We start from the raw sequence: 26,122 nt of genomic DNA on the forward strand, positions 1-26,122 counted from the left end.
ATGATAGTGCAGGTATCTCTTTGATATTATACATTAGTATCTTTTGGGTAGCAATCCAGTGCTATACCAAACCAAAAGGCAAGTCTATTTGTAGGTTTTAAAGAAATATCCATCCATTATCCACAATGACTCCACTAACTAACATTCCCATTACCACTTTATAAGAGTTCTGCTCTCTCAACATTCTTGCCAACATTTGTTATTGTTTTGGAATTCAGCCATTCTGACAGGGGTGAGGTGATATCTCATTGCGGTTTTGATTTATATTTCCATGATGCCTCATGATAAGAAATATTTTTTTTCATATATTTGTAGTTTATTTGTATATATTCTTTAAGAATTGTCTATTGTAGTGCCTTTTCTATTTTCTAACTGGATTAATTGCTTTTCTGTTGCTGAGATTTTGGATTTGTTGATATATCCATTTGCTAGACAAATTATTTCTAAATGTTTTTCCCATTCTGTTGGATATCTCTTCATTATATTTATTGATTATTTCCTGTACACAAGCTTTTGAGTTTGATATCTATTTGTTTTTACTTTGTGTGTGTGTGTGCTTTTGCAGGGGTCTTACCCAAGAAGTCATCATCTATACCAATGTTTTTGTGTGTTTCCCCTTCATTTTCTTCCAACTTCATAGTTCCAGGTCTTTGATCATGTGTAGCTAATTTTGTACATGGTGGGAGTTATGGATCTAATTTCACTCTTCTATAACTGTGCAACATGTTTTGCCAGGTCTGTTTATTGGAAAGATTATTCTTTCTCCATGCATAGTCTTGGCACTTTTGTCAAAGATCAGTTGATAGTATTTACATGGATTGGTTGCTGAACTTGGTTGGATCCTGGCTTCAGCCTGGTCTAGCACTAGCTGTCCTGGTTATTTGAGAAACAAGTCAGAAGATGGAAGGCTGTTCTTTCTCAGTCTTTTACCTTTGAAATATATTTGATATTCATTATTAATATATCTTAGTCATTAATATATATTAATAATATATATTTAATAAAACACACTTTTTCCCAAAAGTAGATTATCCTTAATGCTTTTTATGCATGATACTTATGTATTTCAGGGAGTTCTGGAAAGGAATGAAAGCAAGATTCTTCATTTTCAGCTAGAACTTTTGGAAACTAAAGCAGAATTTGAAAGAAAGCTTTCTGAGAAAGAAGAAGAAGTAGAAACTTTGAGGTATGGTTATTTTGATGAGCAACGCTTTCAAATTATAAAATGTGTTACCGAACAAAATCACTGTGTTTGACTACTTTTATGATTCCTGTCAGAACATTACCAAAAAAAATTTAGGCAAATAGACACTTGAATCTTTCTACTTAAGCTTATCACTCTGAATATAAATTAATATCTATATTCAGCTATGGCAAGTTCCTATTACTTTCTTATATTTGAGCAGCTCCTACTCAGTTGTGACACTGAATGTCATGCATCAAATAAAACAAAAATCAACTCTACAAATTATATTTGTATAATCTGTGCACTGTTTGGGTTGCCTTGCAGTATTCAAGAAACTTATTGATAATGTTCAACCATGAATGGAACTTCTTAAAGTGGATGCAATGCATTAAAATTAATGTCACATTCCAGTGAAATTTTTACTTACCCCCTGTTTAGATTTGTAGCCTTTTAGTGGTGAAAGAGGGCAGGAACTGGATTGCTTACGGAATCCTTATTGAAATGGCTAATGTTCAGATTAAGAAACTGAATTAGCCAGGACTCAGGGGTTGCAGAATCATCTTTTACCTTCATCGTAACAAGGTGATACATCTCACTTCTTAGAATGTCAGGGAAGTAAGGGGATTAAAGTCACTGAAAGTGGCAAGGTAGATCCATAAGCTGATGTTGGCAAGTACTTCACACTCCGGAAATCAAAGCACAGATTTAATGATTATATTATTTGTCAGACCTGTTTCTGCAAGCCAATGCTGTGTATTAGCTAGAAATATCACTCGGGTCTGAGACGCTACTGGCAAATTAGTTTCAGTGTGCTTAAATAATTTTGAAAAAAGAGTGTTAACTTGTTTGAACTGGATTTTTCCCTAAAATCCATTTTCAGACAAAATTCCCATGAAGTTCTTTTTTAGTGAAGGTGCCAAGTCAAATCTGGCCATCCTGCACTCTCTTCCACTGCCATATTCTGAGGACTGGCTGTGGTGAGAAATTCTCATTTACTTGAGGCTCTGAGAGAGTTAAAGATTATTTTTTGATGCATGACAAAATTATTGTACCTTGGTATTTTCTTGCTTTTCCTTATGGAACAAGAATTAACATCTTTTTGTACAACTGAAAAAGATAAGAAATCTGATTTCAATTTAGGAAAAACAGATCCTCAGGCTGGTTCCATCAGGTATATCTGAAAACGGTAGTGCATTGTACCACTGATATCTTCAGTGCAAAGGAAGCCAAAAATTCAAACAGATAGGATGAGGAGAAGGAAAAACAAAGACAGATATGAAATATGAAGGAGCAGGCTGGGGACAGGGATTCCTATAAATTTCTTTTGTGACTTATGATAATTTTTAGTGGTGCCTCTAGGAAACAAAGATGAATATATTTTACAAAACATCATGAGTGGCATCCTGTGTTGAGTACTACTTCTATCAAAACACTTTTGTTTAATATAGTAGTTTAATCTGATTTAAGGACTAGGAATTGAATTTTCGAAAGATTTATTTTTTACTCAAAAGGCAGATTTACAGAGAGAAGTGACAAAGAAAGAAAAAGACAAAGAGAGATCTTCCCTTTGCTGATAGACTCCCCAAATGGCTATAATGACCAGAGCTGAGCAGATCCAGAGCCAGTAGTCAGGAACTTCCTGCAGGTCTCCTACGTGAGTGCAGGGCTCCAAGGCTTTGGGCCATCCTCCACTGCTTTTCCACATGATAAGCAGTGAGCTGGGTGGGAGCTGGAGCAGCTGGGATGTGAACCAGCACCCACATGAGATCCTGGTGCATATAAGGCAAGGTGTTAGCCATTACGTTATCATTATGGGACCTATGACAACTGTTGCGAGTGCTAATCATGGTTATATGAGAACTACCTTAATTCCTTTGGAAGGCAGGACTCAACTGACCTGAGAAACTCTCAGTAGGCCCAACATCTTAAAGGCTCATAGCTATCCACATCACTGCCATTCTCAGGGCCAGACTGTTTTTTATTATTACTTTTTTTTTGTATTATTATTACAAAGTCGGATATACAGAGAGGAGGAGAGACAGAGAGGAAGATTTTCCATCTGATGATTCACTCCCCAAGTGAGCACAATGGCCGATGCTGTGCCAATCTGAAGCCAGGAGCCAGGAATTTCCTCTGGGTCTCCCCACATAGGTACAGGGTCCCAAAACATTGGGCCATCCTCGACTGCTTTCCCAGTCCACAAGCAGGGAGCTGGATGGGAAGTGGAGCTGCCAGGATTACAACCAGTGCCCATATGAGATCCAGGCACGTTCAAGGTGAGGACTTTAGCCACGAGGCCACGCTGCCGGGCCCTGGGCTAGACTTCTAATATGTAAATCTGGGGGTTAAGGAAACAAACAATATCCAAATCATAGCAAACCTCAAGGAAAAGGTACTTCGAAAAATCCATGAAGAACAGAGTTAAAGCATGTTACAAAAATTGTTGAAATTGATGCGAACTTTTTTTCATATCATATCATATTTGAAGTTCATAAACATCCCTCATACTGCATGAGGACAAGATGAGGTTCTAAATCCAATGTCCCAATAAACCTTTGGTGGCTCACAGAAAATGGAAGAGCCAATTTACGCACTACACAGGGAATCAGTGGAACAAAGAAAGCAGGAGAGACCCATTAGCAAAGGCAAAATCACCATAGTGCAACAAACTGAGTAACTCATTCAATTAATTCTGTGCTTCTGAGATCTGTCATTTGAGGAATAATCCTGAGTCACATCAGCCTACGTACCTGGGGTCATGAAAATGTATGAGTGGTATCTGAGTAGTGGGGCCGGTGCTACATGTTTTACCTGCTGACAGTTTCCACCATACACAATGAGTCTAGTCAAAGCCTCCTCCACTTGTATGAATGATGTTATTTTTTTATTTCTACATGTAATTGCCATACATGGAAGGGACTGAGAGAGCAGTCACTGATGGAAGGAGGGGTGGTCATGTGGTAACTATTCAGCTCTGCAGCTGTAACTTGAATGCAGCCAGTCAACAGGAAACTGGCATATTGGGATTTGGTCCACGTACCTGGACACAACTCTTGGTCTATAGTTATGGTTGCAGGTGCCTAGTAATGTTCCATTGTCTTTCCTTCCACATTTCCGTGCTTATAAACTCCATCATGCCAGACTTTGTTAATGGTTTTAATGTCTCCTATTATCTAAGTGGGTCTTTTCTAAGAGAATATGTTTGAATTTATTTAAATATCTTCCTATTTCTAAATAAAATATTTTGGGATCTCTTCAGAAAACAGGTTCTCAAATTCAGACATGGTGTTTAGTTCGCCACATATCATTAATTAAAGATGAGTCATGTATTTTGATTAAGGAGAAACCCATATTTCTGTGATACAGAGGTGAAATAATTAAAAAGGAAACTGACTTATTGTACTGTCAATTTTTTAAATTGGTTTTCCTAGGCTTAGAGTTTTAGCCTGATTTTAAATGTTTCCCTTGGTTTTGCTTCTCAAATGTGTTATATATTTCAGGAAAAAAACTTAATACTGTGTTTTCATTTTTTCCTAAAGAAATGGACACTTGAGGGAATTTTTATTTTATTTCTTCCAGTACATCTAGTATTTTGATTACCTAACAGGCATTTTCTAGGCATATATTATTTGCATGCTGGTTTAAGTCATACAAGTTGTCTTGTCTGTGTAGATAATAATGATGTTTTGGAGTAACATCATTAGAAGTACTGCTTGAAACATGCAGTATTACTTCTGTACAGAAGATTTGCCAACAAACTAGCAGTACTTTAGTGTTCTGTATAAGATAAATGAGCTGGGGCAAGGATGAGACTTTTGTCAAGGGGAGACAGGAACTGTCCCAAAACTCGCTGTGAAGTGGAATGTAAGTACCCCATTAACATTCCAGAGTTCTACAAAATGGGTGGCTTCGTTAGCAGAAATTAATTTTTCATAGTTATGAAGATTTATACATCTGATATCAAGGAATTTTCATGTTTGGCAGTTTCTTCTGAGGCCTCTTGTCTTGGTTGGCACGCAGTGATCATCTTCTATGTCCTCACGTGGCCCTTCCTGTGGGCATGGAGATCATTGCTGTGTTTTCTTCTTACGCCAAGCATAGGAGTCTTATTGCATTGGAGACAGCTAACAGCTTCATTTTATCTTACCTGTTAAAAGACCCTATCTGTAAACACACTCCAAGATAATGGAGATTGGGGATTCAACAAACACACTTTAGTCCATAATTTATCCCCACTAACTTCGTATTCTTGCACAGTAAGACATTCTGGTATATGGAATTGAACAAAAATCAAGGACTTAGGGTTAGGCATGAAAGGTCAGTTCTCATATGTTGGGACTGAAAAAGGAGCAGTGCTAGAACAATAGTTATTTCCTGGACATGTTGATAACCTCCTCTGGCCTCTCTACACATTAGTAAGGAGATAAGTGGTTATGAAAAGTTTGGATTCCATTGAAACTCAACTGCAGATTCTGAACACACTTCTTTCTTGCAGATTATAGGCCTTGTGGATTAGCCCCAGAGACCAGGACATAAACTCAGTGACAATTCAGTGTGAACTCAAATTGTGATCCAATAAACAAACTTTTTTTTTTTTTTTAATTTGTGCCAGTGCGTTCCTTGAGCAAGGCACTTTTGGTTCTGTTTGTCTAGCGTTTGCTGTAGTATATCATGGGGTCATTTCAATAGGTTCTTAATAATAGAATTTAATGACAGAGGTTAAACTTCTCTGAATAAAGAACACTATATCTTGATAGCTTAGAGTAATAGATTTTTTTTTTTTGTCTACGATCATAGGCCAATGTGATAGAATAGAGAATTTTTCACTATTCACAGTCAAAAGTACTGATTCCTTCCTTCTTGTGATGATAAGACCTATAGTGATGATAAGACCCTATAGTGTAAGGTCACAAAATCAGAAATTTGTATGAGTGATGCTTGGATGGGGGTATTACTGCCTCTAGTCCATCATCTGGAATTCCATCAAATGATCTCAAGCTACTTGCAAGCAGATTGGGAAACAAAAAATTCTATTGATTTTTTTCCAAGAATTTAATTGCCTTGCTATCCAATTCTAATTTCTGTTGCACTAATAATAATAATAATAATAATAAATAGATGAACCACTTGATAGTTTGTGAAGAATATTTATTTAGTTAGTTAATTTCTGGAGGCTGGGAAATTCAAGAGCATGTTGCTAGCATCTTCCTTTCTTTTTTTTTTTTTAAAGATTTATTTTTATTATTTTTTTATTGGAAAGGCAGATATACAGAGAGGAGAGACAGAGAGGAAGATCTTCCATCCGATGATTCACTCCCCAAGTGAGCGCAACGGGCCGATACTATGCCGGTCCGAAGCCAGGAGCCTCTTCCGGGTCTCCCACGCGGGTGCAGGTTCCCAAAGCTTTGGGCCGTCCTCGACTGCTTTCCCAGGCCACAGGCAGGGAGCTGGAAGGGAAGCGGGGCTGCCGGGATTAGAACCGGTGCCCATATGGGATCCCGGGCGTACAAGGCGAGGACCTTTAACCACTTGCGCCACCACGCCGGGCCCGCATCTTCCTTTCTATTGAGAGCCTTCTTGCTGCGTCACAACATGGAAGAGGGCTTAACATGGTAAGACTTTTACTACAAAGTGTCACCCATAGTCATCTATTAATCCATTAGTTCATGAATGAATTCATCTACTCATGAGGGAGGTCAGAGTGTTTGTAATTTAATCATCTACTGAAGATACCACCTCTTACCCCTGCTGCATCCGGTTCAAGTTTCTGACATGTAAGTTTTAGATGACACTTGCAAACTATAGATAGCACTACCTGAAAACACAGCTTTTCTCTCTCTCTCTCTCTCTCTCTTTTTTTGCCATTTTGCAAATATAGTTTCAGCACAAGGCTTTTAGTTCTTACAAAGGAAATTAAAGTATTCAGTGCCATTTGACAATGAGTATTCTCATCGAAATTTCTAACAAAAGATAACCATTTTATTTTAGGATTTAGCAGTATTTTAGGACATTAGAGCAATATGAGTGTACTTAAATATATGCAAGCACAGTTTTTCCTTAATAAATGTTTCCAATAACTTCTTAAAGACTCCTTCTATGTATTGTTTTCAAAATTTAACTTTTAATTTCATTTTCCATGAGCCTATTTAAGTGCCTCATATTGCTGAATCTCAGGAAGTGTTCTAAACCACTGAGCTTTTTCCTGCTTGTTGAGAACTTTTCATCATTGAAAGTAGATTAACCATGACTTAATGCAATACCATCCTTTCTTCATTGCTAGCCACTATCGAAATTCATGTACTTGTCTTAGACTGTTCTTTATGGGGTCTCATATAAGGCTAAATCTTTTCTACAATGTTTCCTGGACTTTTAAATATAACAGGTACATTTTTTTTTTCAATGTTCTCTCCTGAATGCTATTCCAAAATTAGGAAAAAACAGCAGTGTGCTATTGACTCCCTACAGTCAAGTCTGGATTCTGAGACTAGGGGCCGCATTGAAGCTATGAGGTTGAAAAAGAAAATGGAAGCAGACCTCAATGAGATGGAACTCCAGCTTCGTGGTGCCAACCGGCAGGTGTCACAAACAACCAAGTCTCTGGGCAAGCTTCAGAGTGAAATGAAGGTATTTTCAAACTGTAATGTGTACTGTTGGTGGGAAATTCCTCTTTTCACTAAAGCAATGGATTGTATTGTGATGGAAGTAAGAAATGAAGAGAGCAGACACAAGCTTTTCATTGGTAGAGCTTCGTTCAGAATGTATATGGATGGTACACATCCACTGTGAACTCAGAGATGATTGTGCTGCAGCCCTGTATTTTCTATTACAGGACCTTCAACTACAGCTGGACAACAGCACACTTGTAAGCAGTGACCTGAAAGAGCAGGTGGCTGTGGCTGAGCAGCGCAATTCTCTTCTACAGTCTGAACTAGAGGAACTAAGGTTTTTACAGGAGCAGAGTGAGCGTGGACGCAAGGTTGCAGAAGAGGAGCTCCTGGAAACCACAGAAAGACTCAACCTATTCCATATGCAGGTGGGGCACATAAACATTCCCTTGGCTGGCTCAGTTTGTTAAAGGTAGTGGCTCCCACACTTGCCCCAGCTTTAGATCATGCCGTTATTATGCCAATTGAAATGACAAGTGAAGCACAGGGAGCACCAACTGTTATTATTCCTGGGAGCTACCTTAACACAGTACCACAAACTTTATGTCTTAAAACGCACGTTTATTCTCTGAAAGCTCTGAAGTGTGAGTTATGAAATAAAGTTGTCAGCAGGGTCCATCTCTGTCTGACTTAATGTGAATCTGAAGGTAGCTTAGGATTTCCAGAAGCCCATCTTAGGTAGAAAAGTTTCAATTCATAACACTGGAAGAATGGGCTGTTGAAGCACCCACAATCAGGCTGGTTAGAAAGCAAAAGGATTCCATCTTGGTCCAGAATAGCTTACCTGGTTGTCTTGCTATTATCAAGAAAATGCTCCAGTCTTTAAACCAAGAAATCACTTAATAATTCTGAGTGGTGGGTGACAAGTAATGAAAGTATTTTTTTCCTATTCTGGATGTTGTTGGTTGTTTGCTTACTGTATCTGGCCTTTATCATGTTGCGGTATCTTCCACTTAATTTAACTTGGTTGTAGTCTTTTTTTATTTAAAAAATCATGAACACATCCTGAATTTTATCTAATGGCTCTTCTGTATCAATTGAGGTGATCACAGGATTTCCTTCCCTTCATTTTGTCAATAATTACTATTTGTATATACTAAAACATCGTTGCATCCCTAATACACATGCCATTTGGTCATAGTGAATTATCTGTTTAGTGTACTATTGGATTCAGTTTACCAGTATTTCATAGAGGATTCTTGCATCTATATCCATTAAACATATTGTTTTTTAGTTGTCATTTTTTGTGTCTTTGTTTGCTTTTGCTATGCAGGTAATGCTGGCCTCATACAATGAATTTAAAAATACTCCATCATCTTTTGTTCAATAACATTAAATTTTTTTTGTTTTAGCAGGTCCAGTATTATCTATAGATACAATTGTTGAGTATATTCCCTGCCTCTTTCCCCATCCCCTTCTCACTCTTTTTTTTTTTTAATTTTTAAGGTAACATATTTTTAAAATTTACATTACAGTTAAAGATTTAATGCTTCACCAAGTAAGAAACTTAACAAATAGAAAGCAGAGATCCCCATGTAGAGAGATATATGTTACTATTTCTTTGCATTTTGGGAAACAATTGAAAATTGTTTATATGTAGGTTTATTTTTGATGGGATATGTTTATTTTTTATTGATTGAAATTTGCTACTTATTATTAGTGTTTTTAGGGATTCTATTTTTCAAGATTCAATCTGGGTTAGGTGTATCCAGCACTGTCTTTATTTCTTCTTGACTACTAAATGTGTTGGTGTATACTGTTTACAGTAATCTCTTTCAACTTTATGTTTTTCTATGATGTTAGTGGTGATATAGAAGTCTTATCTTTATTCATATTTGAAGCTTCTCTTCTTTCTCAGTCTAGCTAAATATTTAAGAATCTTAAATTTTTCAAAGATCCAGCTCTTAATTCATTGATATTTTTGTACTTTTTATTGCCTGTCATTTATTTGTGCTGAGTTTTATCATGTCCTTCTTTGTACCAATTTTGGATTCAATTTTTTCTTGTTTTTCCATTTTGTTGAGGTGTAGTGATTAAGTTGTTTCGCAATCCTTTGTTCTATTTTGAGGTAGTCGTTACTATAAACTTACCTTTTAGTACTGTTTTTGATTTATCCCATAGGTTTTATTATGTTCTGCTTGCATTTTCATGAGTTTCAATAAATTTTTTAATTTCCTTTTATTTCTTTCATAATCTGATCTCTTGCACAGCTCTGTTGAAGTCATGTAATGTAAGACATCCAGCTAACTTTTTTTTTTTTTGCTTGTTTGCTTTAGTTTTGAATGTGAATAGATAGGTATGGGACTTTATATGGTTCTGTGAATTTTATGATTTTTTTACATCTGTTTTTTTTTTACTATCATGGGTATTCTGACATGTGTTTTATTGAATTGTATGCCACCTTTACTATCATGGATATTTTAACACTATTGATAACTATAATCCATGAGTACAAGGTGTCTTCCCATTTTTTGTGTCCTTTTCCATTTCATTCATACATTGTAATTTCTATTTTAGAAATCTTTCACCTCTTTGGCTATATCTATTCTCAGGCATTTTATTTAGGTATTTATTAGGTATCTATTTCATTTAGGTATTTATCTAGGTATTTATCATTTTATTTAGGTATTTATTTTCAATAGAACTTCTTCCTTGATTGCTTTTTCAGATAATATGCTATGGGTGCATAACAATTTTACTGATTTGATAATTTTGTATATTGCAGATTTTATGAATTCATTTATTTTATTTTGTTTTTTGATGGTCTTTGGAGTTTTTAATCTGCATCACATATATATCATTTATTCTATAAACTGTGACAATTGATTTATCTTTCTTATCTGTTCTTTATTAATATTTCTAGTAATATAAGGAAGAAAATGTAAAGTGTATATTCGTTTTCATCCTAAACCTCAAAGAAAATGCTTTTTTTCTGGTCCCCATTGTTTTTATCTTGGCTGTTGATTTCTCAAATACAGTTTTTTAGTGTTGGGGTCTTTTCTTTCTATGATTACATTGCTCAAAGATTTTTTTTAATCATCAAATTTGTTTATATCACATCTGCTTTCTATGTCTGTTAAGATGGTCATGCCTTTTTGCCATTCATTCTGTTGCTATGATGTCTAATGATTTGCATATTATTACCACCCTTGGGTCCCTAGACTGAATACCACTAATGGCAATAAATAATCTTTTTAATGTGCTGCTGACTCAGATTGCTAGTTTTCTGTTGAAGATTTTTACATTTATGCTTATCAAAGATTTTGTCCTGTAGAATTTCTTTTTCTGTACCTTTGTTGATTTTTCTATCAGGGTAATACTGGTCATATACGATATTGGTAAAGTGTATTATTTAGAAATTATCCCATATCTTTTACACCATTAATAAAATCTTTTTTAAGCTTTGATTTTATTTGAAATTCTCCATTTTTTTTATCTTATCCCAAACCCAGTTATTAGTTTAACTTTTGTTTGGTAAATACTTCATGAGTTTCTACTAATATCATTATTATTTCTTTCATAATACTAATTTGAGGTTTAGTCATTAAATTTTAGCTTTTTGAAGTTGGCAAACAGCTACAAGCATATCTTTGGCCATCAGTGTCATAACTGAGGAAGAAAACAATTATATAGCAGCTCCACAGAACACAGAATCCCCAATACTATGAAAATATGAAGGATTTTAAGATGAGGGTCATTGTACTTTTCCAACCTCCTCCTCACCACAAAGTAATATAGGAAAAAGAGGTGAATAAAGAGGAGAAACTTTTTCTTCTTCCCAGAGGTAAAATATGAATTGTATTTTTAATTTTCCAATACTGTTTTCTCCAGATTTTGGTGGTTGTCAGATTTATGCTCAGAGACTGTACCATATCAAAGAGCAAAAGGCAGAAAACCAGTTTCTCAGCAAAATGTAATGTTTGGGGCATGTTGATTATCTGGGATATGTCTTTCCTTCCTGATTTAGATTGTCAACTAGTTATTCCTGAAATCCTATTGGATACAATATCATCCATCCAAATGTATCTTTAGTGGTACAAATCTATTAGGGTTGGAAGCGAGATTTCAAAATGTTAGTAGAAACTGGTATTAAAAGATAACTTTTGGTAGAAAACTTGAAAACCTTGTTGTGATGAGTCTTCAAAACATTGAAATGAATGTTCTGGAACAACTATGCATGGCTTTAAGATATTTTATAACCATTTCCCATGAATGTTTTGAAGATCTTTTGGGATAACATTTTGTAACTAAAATTCTTTCCTGCTTCCCTCCGTATGCCTTTAGCAAATCTGCTCTAGTGTTCCACTTGTCTAACGGCAATGATGCTTTTCCTTAGAATACAAGCCTGCTCAACCAGAAGAAGAAACTGGAGGCTGATATTGCCCAGATGCAGAAAGAAACCCAAGAGGCAAGGCAGGGGCAACAAATTGCGGAAGAGAAGGTCACGCAAGCAGCCACCGAGGTGAGTCCACTGAATGCTCGTTCAATCTAGTCTTTTATTGGAAGTGGCAGCCAATGGGAAGGGCAAATCTGCAGCGATTCCCTGTACATCCAGGAAGTGGGTGTGTGGCCTTGCTCCCTCTTATTCCAGCTTGATTGCCAATCAGTTCTTCCCCTAGATACCCTAGAAATGAAAATGAGCAGTTCAATAAAAAAGTTGAGTAAGAAAAACTTGATGAATCTTTTTGGTCTTAGGTTAGCTACTTTCTGCCTGTAAATGTATTTATCCAGCATTTAGAAACTGTTTTTCTGTGTCCTCTAATAATTTTTCCTTAGGATTCTGTAATGGTTTTTGTAATATTAACCTTGAAAGAATGCTTACATCATTTTTTTTTTACAACCCATACTACTGCTTGAATAGAAAATTGAGGTAACTAGAGAAGGACTTTGAGGCTGGTGGAACTTCTTCACTTACAAATTCAAAATTAATAATGTTGGTGTTTTCCTAAATGACTAAGTGTAGGATACAGTGGAAGCCTTGATTGTGCCTTTGTTGGAAGTGGGAAAAGACCACCTTCCACGAACCCTCTGGGGCAGACATGATACTTCTCTGAAATGGCATGGAAAGAGGAAGGTACCACTAAGCAAGCAATACCAGCAGGTAAAAGGAAGTATTTGTGTGTGTGGAGGACCCAGCTTTGCAGGTCCCAGAGCTTACTGAGTGGACTTTCTCTTATCACCCCTTTTAGATCCAGAGCTTTTGTGCAGTCTGTTAAATACAGTCACAGGGAGCAGTTCTGCTGTGTGGAACAAAGCTTATCCCTTTGCCTAAATTGGGACACAAGTCACTCAATTATTTTTTTCCTTACTTTAAGAGGTGAAGAGCTTATATAGTTGTCCAAGTTACTTATCAGTTGAAGAATCAAGCAAAACCTGTACATTGAAACCCAGTCGCTACCTGTTTTAAGATAACATTTTGGCATTTTGATGGAAAGACGGTGTGAAATAAAATATTCCTGTTTGGTAAATTTATAGTTATATCTTGTGAAGGTACTATCTAGCTTATTTGTCTTCATAATATTTACTTGTCGAAGCTTGAAAAGTTTGAAAAGTTTGAACTTGGTACCTCTACCGTCTCTCTCCACTCTCCAGTTTTGCAAAACTTGAGCTTTGAGTCTCAACTACTGCATAATACAAAGTTGCCTTTTTTGCCCTTACTATCTGCACTTAAGTGTTAACACTTACATTTCACAGATGTTTAGTAACCTGGTAGAGAATCTTTGGTCAGCAAGGCCATACACTTTTACATCAAATATACAAGACTATATATATATATATATATATATATACAATAACAAAAAGCTGTTATTAATAATCATTTATAGATACCAATCCCTGTAAGCATAGACAAAGTCAAGAGAAGAGTTTGCCTCACAACAAATTATTGGCACCAAGAATATCTGCAAATTCCTATAGCCTAAACATTCTTATAGTTGTTGCAAATTTAAAAAGAAATTTTTTATTGAAAACTCAGATTTACAGAGAGGCAGAGAGAAGGATCTTCCATCTACTGGTTCACTCCCCAAGTGACTGCGACAGTTAGAGCTGAGTCAATACAGGAGCCAGGAGCTTCTTCTGGGTGTCCCACATGGGTGCAGTGTCCCAAGGCATTGGACTATTTTCTTCTGCTTTCCCAGGATACAAACAGGGAGAGATCTGGAAGGGAAGTGGAGCAGCATTGGCATGAACCAGCACCCATATGTGATCCGGGTGCATGCAAGCTGAGGACCCTGGGCATTAGGCTGTTACTCTGGGCCAAAGTTACAACTTTATAGAAGTGAGACATGAAAGAATTTCATAGGCACTCAACTCCTTTGTTGGTGCCTCATGTGGCACCACTTACTTTATCCAGTAGAAAATGATATTCCGATACTTTATCCAGTTGAAGTTTGTTGCTTTAGGTGACCACCTCTCTTCCAGTGCAGGTGGTACAGTAAGTTCATAGTGGTACTTTACTTTCCCTTAGTTTCCCATGCTGCTTACACAGTTCTTGCTCATAGCTGCTGTGATCACTATTATTTTAGCATTTGCAGACTGAAGAGCAGAAGATCTTAGGTAGAGTGTGATGGGAAGAGCAGAAATACATAGCATCAAGACATGGAACAAAAGCAAGAGAAGAAACTGCAAATTATTGGCAGAAGCGTGAAGCTCAGTGGGATGTTGGGCTATTTCCATCTCTTTCTTTTCTAGGCAGCAAACATGTTAGAAGAATTGAAGAAGGAGCAGAACACCAATGCACACTTGCAGAGGATGAGAAAGAACATGGAGCAAACAATTAAAGACTTACAAGAAAGGCTGAATGAAGCCGAACGCACTTCCCTGACAGGAAGTAGAAAGCAAATCCAGAAACTGGAATCCAGGGTAAGAATCTGCCTGGGTAATTACAGATTTTTGACAATCCTCATTTCAAACACTGTTATTCTGAGATGTCATATGTGATATACCCCACCTCCTTTGTGACCATCTTGCCACTTTCCGATCTTTGAAAACACCTGACCTCTATGTATCACTTCTTTCTTCCTTGTCTTTGGATCAGTAAAGAGGACTTTTCTTGCACGAGGGGACATTTGCTTTCTTTTCCTGAAACATGGAAATGCATCTACAACTCAGTGCCTCAGCTCCAGGCTCTTTATATCCAGAGCAACCTGCTGTTGCCCATCAGTCCCTTGCAGTCTTCATTGCCTTAGCTCCTGTTACCTCCAATGCAGAGACGGCGCACTTCCTTAGCTCCAGAGGCAGGTCATGGGACATGAATAAAGAATCTAAAAGACTGAGGGGCAACAGAGTAAGGACTAACAAAAACAACATGTAGTATCTGCTTGAAGGAAGCTTAAAAACAAGCAAGCCGACCTATCTTGAAAATAGGATTTTAAAAACTATTTAGTCAGGTTAGGTGACAATATATGTAGGGCATTAGAGAAATGCTCCAGATACAGAGATAATGAATTTGCTGGTTCGAAAGAGCCTCTGAAAAATAAGATCTCACCTTTATACATTTTTGATACCTTCAATTAATTGTGCAGAATGAGAAAAAGGAATGAGGAAAAGACCCTGGGGATATAGTGATGGTAAATGGCAAGGGCATCGTGAGAAATACTTGCCATTTATTTCAAGAAAAGAGGGAAATAAGACATTTACAGATTTACTTATATTTTAAGTAAGTGGTAGTAACAGGAAAGATTAAAACTAGTAAGAATGTTTATACCTAGGGGGGAACTAAAAAAATCAAAGTTAGATCTTTGAATATGCCTTGTTGTTTTATTTGCAAAATTATGTCATTACATGCTTCATAACTTGAAAAAAAAAACCAAATATAGACCAGTGCAGTAGTGTTGCAGGCTGATTTTCTGCCTGTGGCACCAGCATCCTATATAAGTGCCAGTTTATGTCTTGCCTGTGGCTCACATCCTGGCTGTGCCGGTTCTGATGCAGCTCTCTGCTGTTGACCTGGAGAAGCAGAGCAGGGTGACCCACGTTGTTGGGCCACTACACCCACCTGGGAGACCCAGGGAAGCTCTTGGCTCCAAACTTTGTACCTGACCAACCCAGCTCTAGCTGTGGCAGCCATTTGGGGAGTGAATCAGAGGATGGAAGATTTCTCTCTGTGTCCTTCCATCTTTCTCTAGTTTTGACCTTCAAATAAAATAAATAAATCTTTAAAAAAATGAAAGATAACTACAAATAGAAAAAAATCGCTAAAATTTTCATGCCAATGGAAGCAAGTAAACCTGTATATCAAGTTGGATGCATATGTAATATTTCCAGTGATTTTAAATATGTTTTACCTATTTCTCTCACAGAATATATTATGATAAAAAAGCAAGCTTAACTTTAATGTCAAAACATCTTATTGCTATTAGTTATAAAAACATAATTAATAACACAGATTCAAGTTTTTGAGAATAAAAGGTTAGACATAAAATGATTTTTATTATGCATGTTCCTTATCAAATGCATGATACTTTTATTTCCAACTCAAACTTAGCATTAAAAGATTTTTTTAAAAATTAGTATTTTTTCACTATTATGTCCTAAGCTGATAATAGGTAGCAATGAGCTCCTAAGTATCAGATGATACTAAAGTATTATGATTAATATTCTTAAAAGCATAATCATAGTATCAGTTTTTGTTAACATTCTGTTGCCAAAAAAAAAAAATACCTAAGTCTGAGCAATTTATGGAATAGACTTTTATTTAACTCTCACCTCTGAAGAGTAGGAAACTCACAAGCATGCTGCTGGCAAGTGATTGGTACCTGGTGAGGGGTATCTTGTTGCATAATACTACGCCAGAGGGCATCTCATGGCAACACAAGTGTACCAACACAGGTCTCACTTTCTATGAATTAACTGATTCTGTAATGGGGCTCCACCCTCATCACCTTATCTATTCCTAAATACCTTCACAAAGCCTTATCTTCAAATACCATTGACATGAGAATTTGAGGTTGTCTGTAATACAGGAAAGCTGGAGAACAGGATGAAATCATAGCATGTGTTATTGTTAGGATTCCAAAAAGAAGTTCTTACAGGTTAGGTGTGATATCTAGAATTTGCTTCAGTAAAACATCCACATTGTTTGTTTATGCACAGACAGAACTGTATGTTAACTTCCTCTTGGATACTTATCAGGAAGATGTTTTTCTCCACTTGTAGTCATGATTACATCTGTAAAGGTTCTGACCTCACTCTCCATTTCACCTCTCAAGGAGCACATTAGGGCTCAAGTGCAGGAGGTTCATTAGCAACAATGGACTCAGAGATACTGGGCACAGTCATGCCTCTGAGACTTGGTTTTCAGAGTTTTAAAAGAGCAATAAAGGAGGCTGGAAAGATATAAGGACATTTAGTGGAAGCAACCGTGGCAAAAGGAAGAGCCAACACCCTTAATGCCTTAGCTCTGCCTGCTTTCCTATCTTATTTCTCTCCATACCACTTAATATCTCTAGACACCATCTAATTTATTTTGCTTTCCCCCATTTTAGTGTGTGTTTATTCAGTAATGACTTTCATTTGTTTTGTGCACTGCTGTATCCCTAGCATGGATGAGGTGTGTGGTAGGAATCTTTGTTGAATGCATATTAACCATGGCTTTAACACCACTGTATAATGCCAGATGCAGCTGTTTTTGTATTGCAGCTCTCCAATAAAGTAGGGCTATAGAACTGTGTGTGATTTATGTGTGGAATTTCAGAGTCTGATTATTTCAAGGAAGCCAGAGCTGAACATGGAGAAAAGGCTGAAGGACAGTCAGCATACTGATTGGCTCCTAAAGGAGGCTGCCTAGTTTACTCTATATTCTTACAGATGCTCTCTCACACACACACCCACACACAGTTTTGTCATCTGGAAGCTAAGCTTGTGACCCATGTGAGAATCAGTCTGTCACATTCTTCAAAGTGTAAAAGTCCTTTGATGAGGTCACGTTAGTGTTGACCAACTCACTTTTGGTTAAAGTTTCTTAAAGAAGCTGTTCTGTTTAATCACCACCTGAAACAAGAAAACTCATCTTACTTTGACAATTTCAAATGGCTGTGTCAACTGGAAAATCAGTGAGTCTTCAAGAATTTTATGGAAAGTGCGTATGATGAAAAATATGCATAAATTTCAAAAGTTTCAGTACTAAACTTTCTTTTCCTTTCGATCTCCATGGACTTTTTGCCATGCCTTTGTAAAATGCCAGCCTTCTGGCATGCATGTATGATTGAAGCATGATGTGGTTGCAGGTGCATGAACTGGAAGGTGAACTGGAAGGTGAAGTCCGTCGCAGTGCAGAGGCCCAGAGGGGAGCCCGCAGGTTGGAGCGATGCGTCAAAGAGCTGACCTATCAGGTATTCTGGCTCACGCCCACAGTGTGTTTTCCTGGCCTCCACCCTGCAGAAATGTACTCCGTTTGGCATGCAGTACCTTTCCCAGAACCCTGCATCATCCTATTTTCAGTAGCAGACACTGCTAAGGTTCTTGTGTTAACAGTGGTTTGAATTGTTCGCCTTTCAGAGTTTTCAGGAGACAAAATGTGAGTGGCAAATCATAATCAGAAGCCACGAACTCCTAATACTGTGATTTTCTGACACAGCACTGTTATCCTCTTGTGAAAGGTTGAGTGAAAACCATGATATCACTGGTATAGGTTCAGGATGGCTCCAGCCAGCAGCTTACATGGGACTCTGACTAAGTTGGAGCATGGAGTAGTTCCAATCCTGATTTCTGCTTGGGAAAGCACTTCAAGGTCATTGAGGCTTGGTAGCTAATGACCTAGAGAAACATCAAATATTTAAGAAAAGCCTCTCTGAGACTTTCTGAATCTAACCCACTGACAAACACCAGTCTCATACATATATCTGAAAAAGTGTGGGAAAGGTTCTTACTTGAAAATAATGCATTTCTAAAGCAATATGATCCTTCACCTGCATTTTCAGTTTATACCCCTTCTTTTTTTTTTTTTTCCAAATAGATTGACATCAGGTTCCTGATACCAATCTTGAAAGTTTCTAGCAGAGCAGGTGCACATGTTTTAGTTGTTGAACACAGATGATCAAGATCATTTTCTTTAACAGTACATGATAGGTCTTACTCCACTGGAAAGGCAAACTCATTCTACCTTTTACTTCTGGCTATACAAAAGCAAGATCTGCCAGTCTTGAATCTGTATCCTGAGGCTGAGGTGTTAGGGATTCCAAAGCCTCCCTTACCTACAACAAGGAATGTTGCTAAGAAAGCAGAAGAAATGTACACTAGAGTTTCTGTATCAATTAAAATTAAAATAAAAATAAGAGATACAGTAAACATAAGCTGAGGTTGCTGATATAACATGGTACACTGTAAAATTAAACAAAAAGAGGGAGCAGAGCACAGCAGGCTGGGATACTGAAGATGAAATGAACCACTCTCACAACTCTTGTAAACCAACTAAGAGTTTCTTACCAAAGATGAGCTACTTTAACACTTCCTGAAGTATGTCATGTTTAGCAAAGCTACTAAAAATATTCCTGAGGTTATAATATTGTAAAAACGTTCTACTTGAAAGTTTGGAGGAGAGTGGGGAGGCCACTCATACGCATACAGTGACATGTTACGTTGTACTTGTTAATAAAGTCTGTTCTTCTATTTTTAATTATTTTTTATATTCTACAACTTGTAAAACCTCTTTTAAATATTTTTCATAGTCCTGCGGGATGCATTCTTGCTCTGTATACTCTATGTTTCTCCATTAAAGTAACTGCAGTGTTTCTTATGCAGGGTAATGGAGGTATGACCTATTATTTTTTGCAAGAGTCTGCAGGATGCTCAGAGCTTATTGATTCATTCACACAGGGTTTTTCTTTTTTATGCAGAGTATTAAAGGGAGAATGCAGAGCTGTCTTAGTTGATATGGTTATAATTTAGTTCCTATAAGTGGATACTAGAGACCGGATAAATTATAAAGAATAGATGTTTATTTTGCACACAATTCTAGAGGCTGCAAGGTTCAAGTCAAGGAGCTGCCTTTGGTGAGGGCCTTCTTGCTGCCAAGGATGCAGCAAAAGCTCAAAGCAGCATGGGCATCATGTGGCAAAAGGGGCACAAACAAGAAGTAGAGTGAAATTGACTTTTTAATTAAACCCAATCTTTACATAACTCGTTAGTGCATTAATCCCTTAAGCAATGAGTCCTCCGTAAGGGCAGAACCTCTAATGTCCTATCTCTTGTTGGTTTATAGTGGAGATTAAATTTCAACTTGAGTTTCATCATAGATATTCAAGCCATAGCAAGGGTTCTGTCGATATCAGTCCCTGAATTTGAAATATACAAAAGCTGGTGGAATGCTCTGATGGATCAAGATAGATGATTGCTTAGCTCTGTTTATTAATTTCTCAGAAATCAGAGCAAGTAAATTGGAGCCCATTTTTCAGGTCATTACTCCCAGAAGTATGACGAAGCCATTCAACCATTATTTTCTCACATGGGGTTGTACCCCATGCAGCGTGCTGGGTGTTTCAAATCCCTTTCATGCATATACCTATAAATTTTAGGCAGAGGAAGACAAGAAGAATCTGAGCAGGATGCAGACTCTGATGGATAAACTTCAGCTGAAAGCACAAAGTTACAAGCAGCAAATGGAGGCAGCGGTAAGTGGTTCGGGCAGTTGTGGCCTCAAGGGTGTCCCAGGTGTTGCTTCGGGTGAGTGGAGATGTGTGACACTGAGTGTAGCAATAGATCTTACAGTCAATTCACCTTTTGATTTGTATGAAATTAGAATTATTATCCAAGGTAAACATTTTTGCTAAATTTTCATCCAGGAAGCCAGAGTTCACTCTCAACCTTTTAGTTATATCAAAATATGTGTGCCCTAGCAAATGAGACAAAATTATGTGCTGGGTATCATGTAGGGGCATTACCCTACATTCTGGCATGCTTGTCATCTTGGAGCCTCCCTTGTCCCAAAACCTTGGGTGAAGTAAAGATGTTTACAGTACTTTTCCGGATGAACCTGGACATGGTTGTGAACTTAAACCACCATAGTGAAAATGTGCTTGCCATCTGTGTGTCAGGATGGAACTTAGTTAATGATTACTTTTACATAGGATTATATTTAGTAATCCTTCTGAAGGGTTTTGAATTAATTATTAGAATGATTTGGGCTTAAGCCCTGCTCAATCTTATAATTACCAATTAACTCATAATTTTAAAGACTAGCCCACTTCAGGTAAAGGTGTAAGAGGATCTGGAACTGATTAAAAACCAAGCAACACTTGTTACTATATCATATATCATGTTAATGAATATTATCCTGTTACTATATGTAACAGTAGAAAGTGATAACCTGAATCATTTTCAGGAAATAAAATTTATGAAAATGGATGTTATACAGATTAAACCATGTGACCCATACATATTTCATATCAAAATATATTCTATTCAGTATTCAGAAGTTTAAATTTTTTGCACATTTTCAACTTGCATGTGCCAAGAAAGGAATTTCTTTTTATAGGAATCACAAGTCAATCAATATCTTTCCAAGTATAAGAAGCAGCAGCATGAACTAAACGAAGCAAAGGAAAGGGCAGAGATAGCAGAATCTCAAGTTAATAAGCTCAAGATTAAAGCAAAAGAGCTTGGAAAAAAGGTAAGGTGGATATGCAGCTGTAACTGTGAAAGCATGGGTGTCTGAACCTGTGACATTGTAGCAGTCAGTGTAACAGGACATTTCTTGTTTTCATTTTAAAACAGGATCTTAAAAACAATAGCAGCAGAACAGGTTCTGATAAAATCTTCCCATCTTATCCATGTAATGTGGAATTGCTAAGCATTTGAGTGAGATGTCATGATACAAGGAAGCAGCTCACAAAAATACATATTATGGAAAAACTAAGTATAGATTTAAAATTATTTGCATCGAATCAAACTTCTCTCAATTTCATTTTCCACATGCTTTTTGAACTTGATATATATAAATATGTATGTATGTATTAAAGTATATATATGTATATTTTATGTATATTGTATTAATGCATATGTATAATATATATGCATATATATGTATTTTCAAATATTAACTCCAGGATATCTTGTAGGCTTGATGTTGAGGGGTCTTGATTAGTCTCTGTAGTGTAGTCAGGAGTTGAAGGTGAAAACATAATTTGAAAATCACAAATGGGTCTACTGGTTTCTGATTGAACTATTTCCAGTTCGTACCACATCAACATGCAGACTGAGGGAAGACGTTTAAATCTGAGGCAATCAAGAAGTATGGAACATGTTTTAAAAGTCCTGTTTTCCAGGCCTGTGCCTTTTTATTCTAAAATTCTTCCCCAAAATACAGAGGATCCTCTGTATTTCAATGTTCCTGAAATACTTGTTCTGATGTGGTGCCGTACTTATATGGAAAAAGTTCAGAGAGACAAAGGACATCAAACTCATTGTTTGGCAGGGGCAAGGTGGTCTGTTTTCTTATAAAGATTTTCTTAGAAATTTGCCTTTAATGCAGGTTCTGGCTTCAGGAGAATGGATAGTGTGACTCTAACTTACCCCTCAGAGAACATTTAAATGGCAATCAGTACAAATTCTAGCAGAGATTTTTAAACATTTGCTACATGCTTATCATTTTTTGTATTATCATGGTGGATTTAAAGTTTCATTTCACTTGTCCAAAATGCTTGGGACCAGAAATGGTTAGAGTTTGATTTTTTTTTTAGATTCTGAAATATTTGCACTTATATAATGTGTTACTTCAGTGATAGAAATCTAAACTTGACATTCATTTATGCTTCATATAAATTTTGTATCCAAAGCCTGAAAGTAATTTTATATAGTATTTTTAGTGTATTACATTTTGAATTTAATCCTCTGCATAAAACCAAGTGAGGAATTTTCCACTTGTGATTCCATATTTTGCTTTAGAAATTTCAGATTTCTTGACATCCTGGACTTCAGATTTCCAGATTAGGGATACTCAAGCTGAACTAGAAACCCTGACAGGCAAGTTGATAAGGTGTTAATAAGAAACATCAAAATGCTTCAAGAAGAGTCTGTGGAAAAGTGAAATTACAGAAGATTTTTTTTAAGGTTTATTAATTTTATTGCAAAGTCAAATACACAAAAAGGAGGAGAGACTGAGAGGAAGATCTTCTGTCCACTGACTCACTCTCCAAGAGACTGTAACAGCTGGAGCTCGGCCAATCCAAAGCCAGGAACCAGGAGCTTGTTCTGGGTCTCCCACATGGGTGCAGGATTTCAAGGCTTTGGGCCATCCTTGACTGCTTACCCAGGTTATAAGCAGGGAGCTGGATAGGAAGTGGGGTTGTCGGGATTAGAACCGGCACCTATATGAGATCCTGGTACATGCAAGGTGAAGACTTTAGCCACTAGAATACCATGCCCAGCTCAAAATTACAAAGGTTTTAACTGGTACAAAAAAATTGAGGTTGATGAATATAAATAGTATTTGAAGAGTACAGAGAAAATGCCTATTATGAGAAAAAAACATGCATGGCTTTCAAATTATTCTGGCCAAAAATAACATTTTTTTACATTTTATTTGTGGTTTTGCTTTAAATTTTCTAGTATGATAAAGAATAGTATTTTATTTTGTCATTGTAGCTATACATTTTTTTTTATTAATAGGAATAAATCTCATGCATTCCATTGGTGCAATTCAAGAAGACAACCTCACTTCATCATTCTCCTCCTCCATGTGAATTTTTGAAAATTCTTCTCATACAGTAACCACCACCTCACCCTACCACCTCGCTGCCATAAGGATGGGTTTCCTAGGTGCCCTGAGGATAGCAGATTTTGCTCAAGTTCACGTATTTTTATAACCTGCACAAACTTGTTTGTACACATTAATTACTAATGTATTTTTTTCTGAATATTTTCAAGCTCTGATTATTTGAATACATGGAAGCAGAAGCCATAAATATGGAGAGATAGCTGTGTGTTATATTATAGGATGTCAAAATAGTTTCTTTTGAAGGATTCGTCATTCTGAATATGTTAGAATAAAATACAGAAGTGTGAGTCATTGGCAGACTGCTGTGGTCTCTTAATGAATACTGGATAGCTGTTTCTAGAATAAATAATGTAAAGGGGGAATCCACTTAAACGGTTTGGACTATGGCCTTGATTTGGCAAAGTTGTGGTACTGCACTTAAAATTCTTCTGCGAAGAGCTTCCCAGGACCCTATATAATGGATTTATTCGTGGAGTTAACTCAGATGATTTGCAACTGCATTCAGCTACAAGAAATCAAAGAGCTGCCAGAATAGATGCCCATTTTCAACTTTGCTGTAGCTACTCCTAAAAAGGAGTGATATGAGTAAAGCAAATCTTACGTGTACACGAGTTTTCTGATAGGAGTTGTATATCAGGCTGTGGAGCAAATTGGTAATATAGCAAAGGAATCTTTTTCTTTATGGACAAAAGGCACTGTCTTCCCTGGCAAGGCAACAGAGTCAAAAACAAAACAAAACAAAAAAAGTGACTGAGCATGCCCTGGAGTAAACTATGTTTGTATGTCTTCTCTAGTGTAGATAACTGTACAATCCCTTGCCTCTTTTGAGCTAATGATGACTTGACTGGGGACTACTCATCTCTGGGAAAGAACTTAGTTTGATCCTGAGTATACGTTCTGCTGGTTCAAAGTCAGAAATTATACAGAAAGTACTGATCTGTTTTTCAGGTTCATGAGGAATAAGCAGATCCTGCTTACAAAGGACTATGGCTGCAGAAGTTGAAGGAGGCTGTCATTTTATGGCTCACAACCTGTGTATCATTTGAAACAGACAAAATGTGTGTGGTGTAAACTCTGTTTCAACAAAGTGATTTGAAAATGTAATAGTGGAATAAAATATTGTTGCTTCCAAGTTTAATGAAGAAGTTCTGATCCTCAAATCCAAGTAAACTACCTTCTAACATTTCACACGAAAGTTTAGATGCGATAATCCTTTAACTTTTGATTTTAAAAACTTAAGTAATACCTTTTTGTGCAGATTCTCTCTGAATAGAAGACTCATAGAAGACATCCTTATATAAGTTATAATTTCTTGGGCTGAGGGCATGTTGATAACTGATTATTACAGAATTTCGATGTCCTTGCTTGTTTCATTCCCATATGTATGAACTGAACTTGTAGCCATTGATAGCAGAAATGAATACAATTTTCTCTTAGCACTGTGGTGTAAACATGGCCCTAGTTACAACTGATTAATTTGTAGTAAATATCAATTGCCATATATGTATGGCACTTTAAAGACTGAAGCAACTCCTCATAGCTATAATCAGCGATCGGCTCAGAGCTAGATTTTTGGTGTTCCATTTTAGTTGAGCTAAAGGAACCTGTCTTGGAATTCTCTGCTGATTCTGCATTGGAATGATCACAAGAGTAATCTGTACCTCAGCAGGGAAAAGTAGAATAACATCTAATTATTTTACAGTTATGAATTCAATATATGGCATTAACACTATGATATCTTGAAAATATGCCATAGGACAAAAAGGTGAGCTAGTGCATATCAGCAACAGCTCTCTCCGCCCACAACTCCTGGAACTGAAGGTCCTCTAGCTCCTGGCAGTCTCCCCTGTTAGCTTGCAAAGTCCTGAGCAGACAGCAAAGGGTGTTGGCACCTGCAGGCTCTCCATGGGAATTCAGGGCAGGATGTGTAATTGGCAGGGTCAGGTGCTGGGTTTGTCTCTCTTATCTCACTCTCATCACCCATGCATGGCTTTCCTTCCTGACTGCTGGCATAGCTTACAACATCATGCCATGAACCTTCTCAGGGGTTTCCTGATCAATAGCCCCTAGAATCACTGAGGAGCGGGGAGGAAACTGTGCAGCAGCAGCAAGAACCACCAGAGACAGTTTGATTGAGCACGTCCCATTTATTGTAAAGCGAGCACAAACTTACATAGAGTAAGAAAGAGGAAGACAGGAAGAAATCTCCCAACAATCCTACCACCCAACAATGACACTGTAATTGACTAGAAGGCGTGTCTATATCTCTAGACACTCCAGTCATGTAGCAGAACATGTACAACATGCATAGTTGCCAGGTATGCCTCAAACCACAGGCAGGTAGGCTGTGGGTCACATCTGACTTCTCAAAGTTGCTTATCAAGGAAGTCCCAGCACAGCTCATCCAAAGACAGAGAAGAGAGACTGGGGTGCAGCCCAGTGTTCTCACTTGTATAGCCAATGATCAGCCAGGCTGAGGGCTCGGTGAGCCAAGACTATTATCAGTGGGGTGCACTGGAAACATGCTGTGACACACACCAGTGACCACCCACGTAAGTC

General features: G+C 37.2%; 1 protein-coding gene across 1 annotated transcript in view; it reads left to right on the forward strand.

Moving 5' to 3' along the window:
- The window catches only part of MYH15 (myosin heavy chain 15), a 174,895-nt gene that overhangs the window by 131,555 nt on the left and 17,218 nt on the right, over nt 1–26,122 (forward strand). The window contains exons 34-41 of the mRNA XM_040980919.1: nt 1,071–1,186; nt 7,618–7,810; nt 8,016–8,219; nt 12,188–12,313; nt 14,542–14,712; nt 18,078–18,182; nt 20,364–20,459; nt 21,323–21,457. Coding sequence (XP_040836853.1) covers nt 1,071–1,186; nt 7,618–7,810; nt 8,016–8,219; nt 12,188–12,313; nt 14,542–14,712; nt 18,078–18,182; nt 20,364–20,459; nt 21,323–21,457 — 1,146 coding nt within the window. The remainder of the gene's footprint in view (nt 1–1,070; nt 1,187–7,617; nt 7,811–8,015; nt 8,220–12,187; nt 12,314–14,541; nt 14,713–18,077; nt 18,183–20,363; nt 20,460–21,322; nt 21,458–26,122) is intronic.

The sequence above is a fragment of the Ochotona curzoniae genome, unplaced genomic scaffold (assembly GCF_017591425.1).
Source record: "Ochotona curzoniae isolate NIBS_2020 unplaced genomic scaffold, NIBS_Ocur_1.0 contig_3498, whole genome shotgun sequence".
Classification (NCBI taxonomy): domain Eukaryota; kingdom Metazoa; phylum Chordata; class Mammalia; order Lagomorpha; family Ochotonidae; genus Ochotona; species Ochotona curzoniae.